This window comes from Rhagoletis zephyria, unplaced genomic scaffold (assembly GCF_001687245.7).
Source record: "Rhagoletis zephyria isolate East Lansing unplaced genomic scaffold, Rhagoletis_zephyria_1.1 Rzeph_scaffold_71377, whole genome shotgun sequence".
Lineage (NCBI taxonomy): Eukaryota > Metazoa > Arthropoda > Insecta > Diptera > Tephritidae > Rhagoletis > Rhagoletis zephyria.
Genome location: NW_016228427.1, coordinates 1 through 1,295, shown reverse-complemented (window position 1 = coordinate 1,295; position 1,295 = coordinate 1). Strand labels below are relative to the sequence as shown.

The window sequence follows — 1,295 nt, the reverse complement described above, 5'->3', positions numbered from 1 at the left end:
TTTCCGCATAATCTTTTCCACCGATGGCTCTCATATGGCAACGGTAAGCAGATCTTGACTTGTTGAATTTTGATTAAATTTTTCTATTGTTCACTTTAAAACAGTCAAAAAGGATTACTTTGAGAATCGTGAGTTCTCCTTCACTCTCGGCGGTGACATCTACCTGCGCTACAACTCCTTTGAAAATCAGCAGGAGATGCGAAAGACGATTTGCTCACGGCTGCCGGTGAAGATCGATTTGGGCGCCGTTTACAACATGAAGCCAAAGGACTCGAAAAAAGTCAAAATTCTCAACTTTACGGCAGAGGAGCGTGAACTGGTCTTCGACATTGATATGACCGACTACGACGATGTGCGAACGTGCTGCCAAGGCACGGGCATCTGTCCGAAGTGCTGGCCGTTTATGATCGTGGCGGCGCACATTCTGGAGGAGTACCTACGCTGCGACTTTGGCTTCACCAACCTGCTCTGGGTGTATTCGGGTCGTCGTGGCATCCATTGCTGGGTGGCCGACGAGGGCGCCCGCAAGCTGAACAACAACGCCCGCGACGCAGTGGCCAGCTTCATCAACATCTTCGACGGTGGACAGTTCAAGGCGAAGAAGGTGGAGATTGACGGCAAGGTCGGCTGTCACCCGTCCATTCGGCGCTCCATTCAGATCATCGACCGGTACTTTGAGCAGCTGATGGTGAAGAACCAGGACTTTCTCGACTCCAAAGAGCGGATTGACATCGTAATCAACCTCTGCCAGGATGAACTGCTGCGAAATGAGCTGCGCACCTATCTGCATGATCCGAAGATGCGAAGCACCAAGCAGCGCTGGGATGCCCTGGTCAAGATAAGCCAGCACTTCTACTCGACCTCCAATAACCAGATCAGCCACCAGAACCGCAACAAGCACAAATACTTTGTTGAGGAGGTCAAGCTGCAGCTGTGCTACCCACGGCTGGACATCAACGTCACCAAGGGCCTCAACCATCTGCTGAAGGTGCCCTTTTCCGTGCACCCCAAGACGGGTCGCATCTGCGTGCCGATTCACTTTCCCGACCTGGACGCCTTTGACCCCTTCACCGTACCCACCATCGCCGATCTGATCCAGGAGATTGACCACATTCCGAAGGAGGAGGGCGAAACGCTGGGCAGCAGTCGAATCACCGAGAAAACCTCGCTGGCCCCTTCTCTGGCCATCTTTCGCGCTTTTGTGAAGGACATTGAGGCGAAGCTCAGTCCGGCGGCCACTCTGCTGGCTAAGAGCGATAACAAGCTGGAATTTTAGAGGTAAGTGTGCTCTTCCT

At 52.9% G+C, this 1,295-nt stretch overlaps 1 protein-coding gene across 1 annotated transcript; it reads left to right on the top strand.

The window, feature by feature from the left end:
- Window positions 1-3: 3 nt before the first annotated feature.
- LOC108357155 (DNA primase small subunit-like) lies at window positions 4-1,276 on the top strand (the record flags this gene model as incomplete). Its single annotated transcript, XM_017608250.1, has 2 exons — window positions 4-43; window positions 105-1,276. Coding segments are annotated over 2 exons (1,212 nt in total), but the record flags the coding sequence as incomplete, so codon positions are not given.
- Window positions 1,277-1,295: the final 19 nt, after the last annotated feature.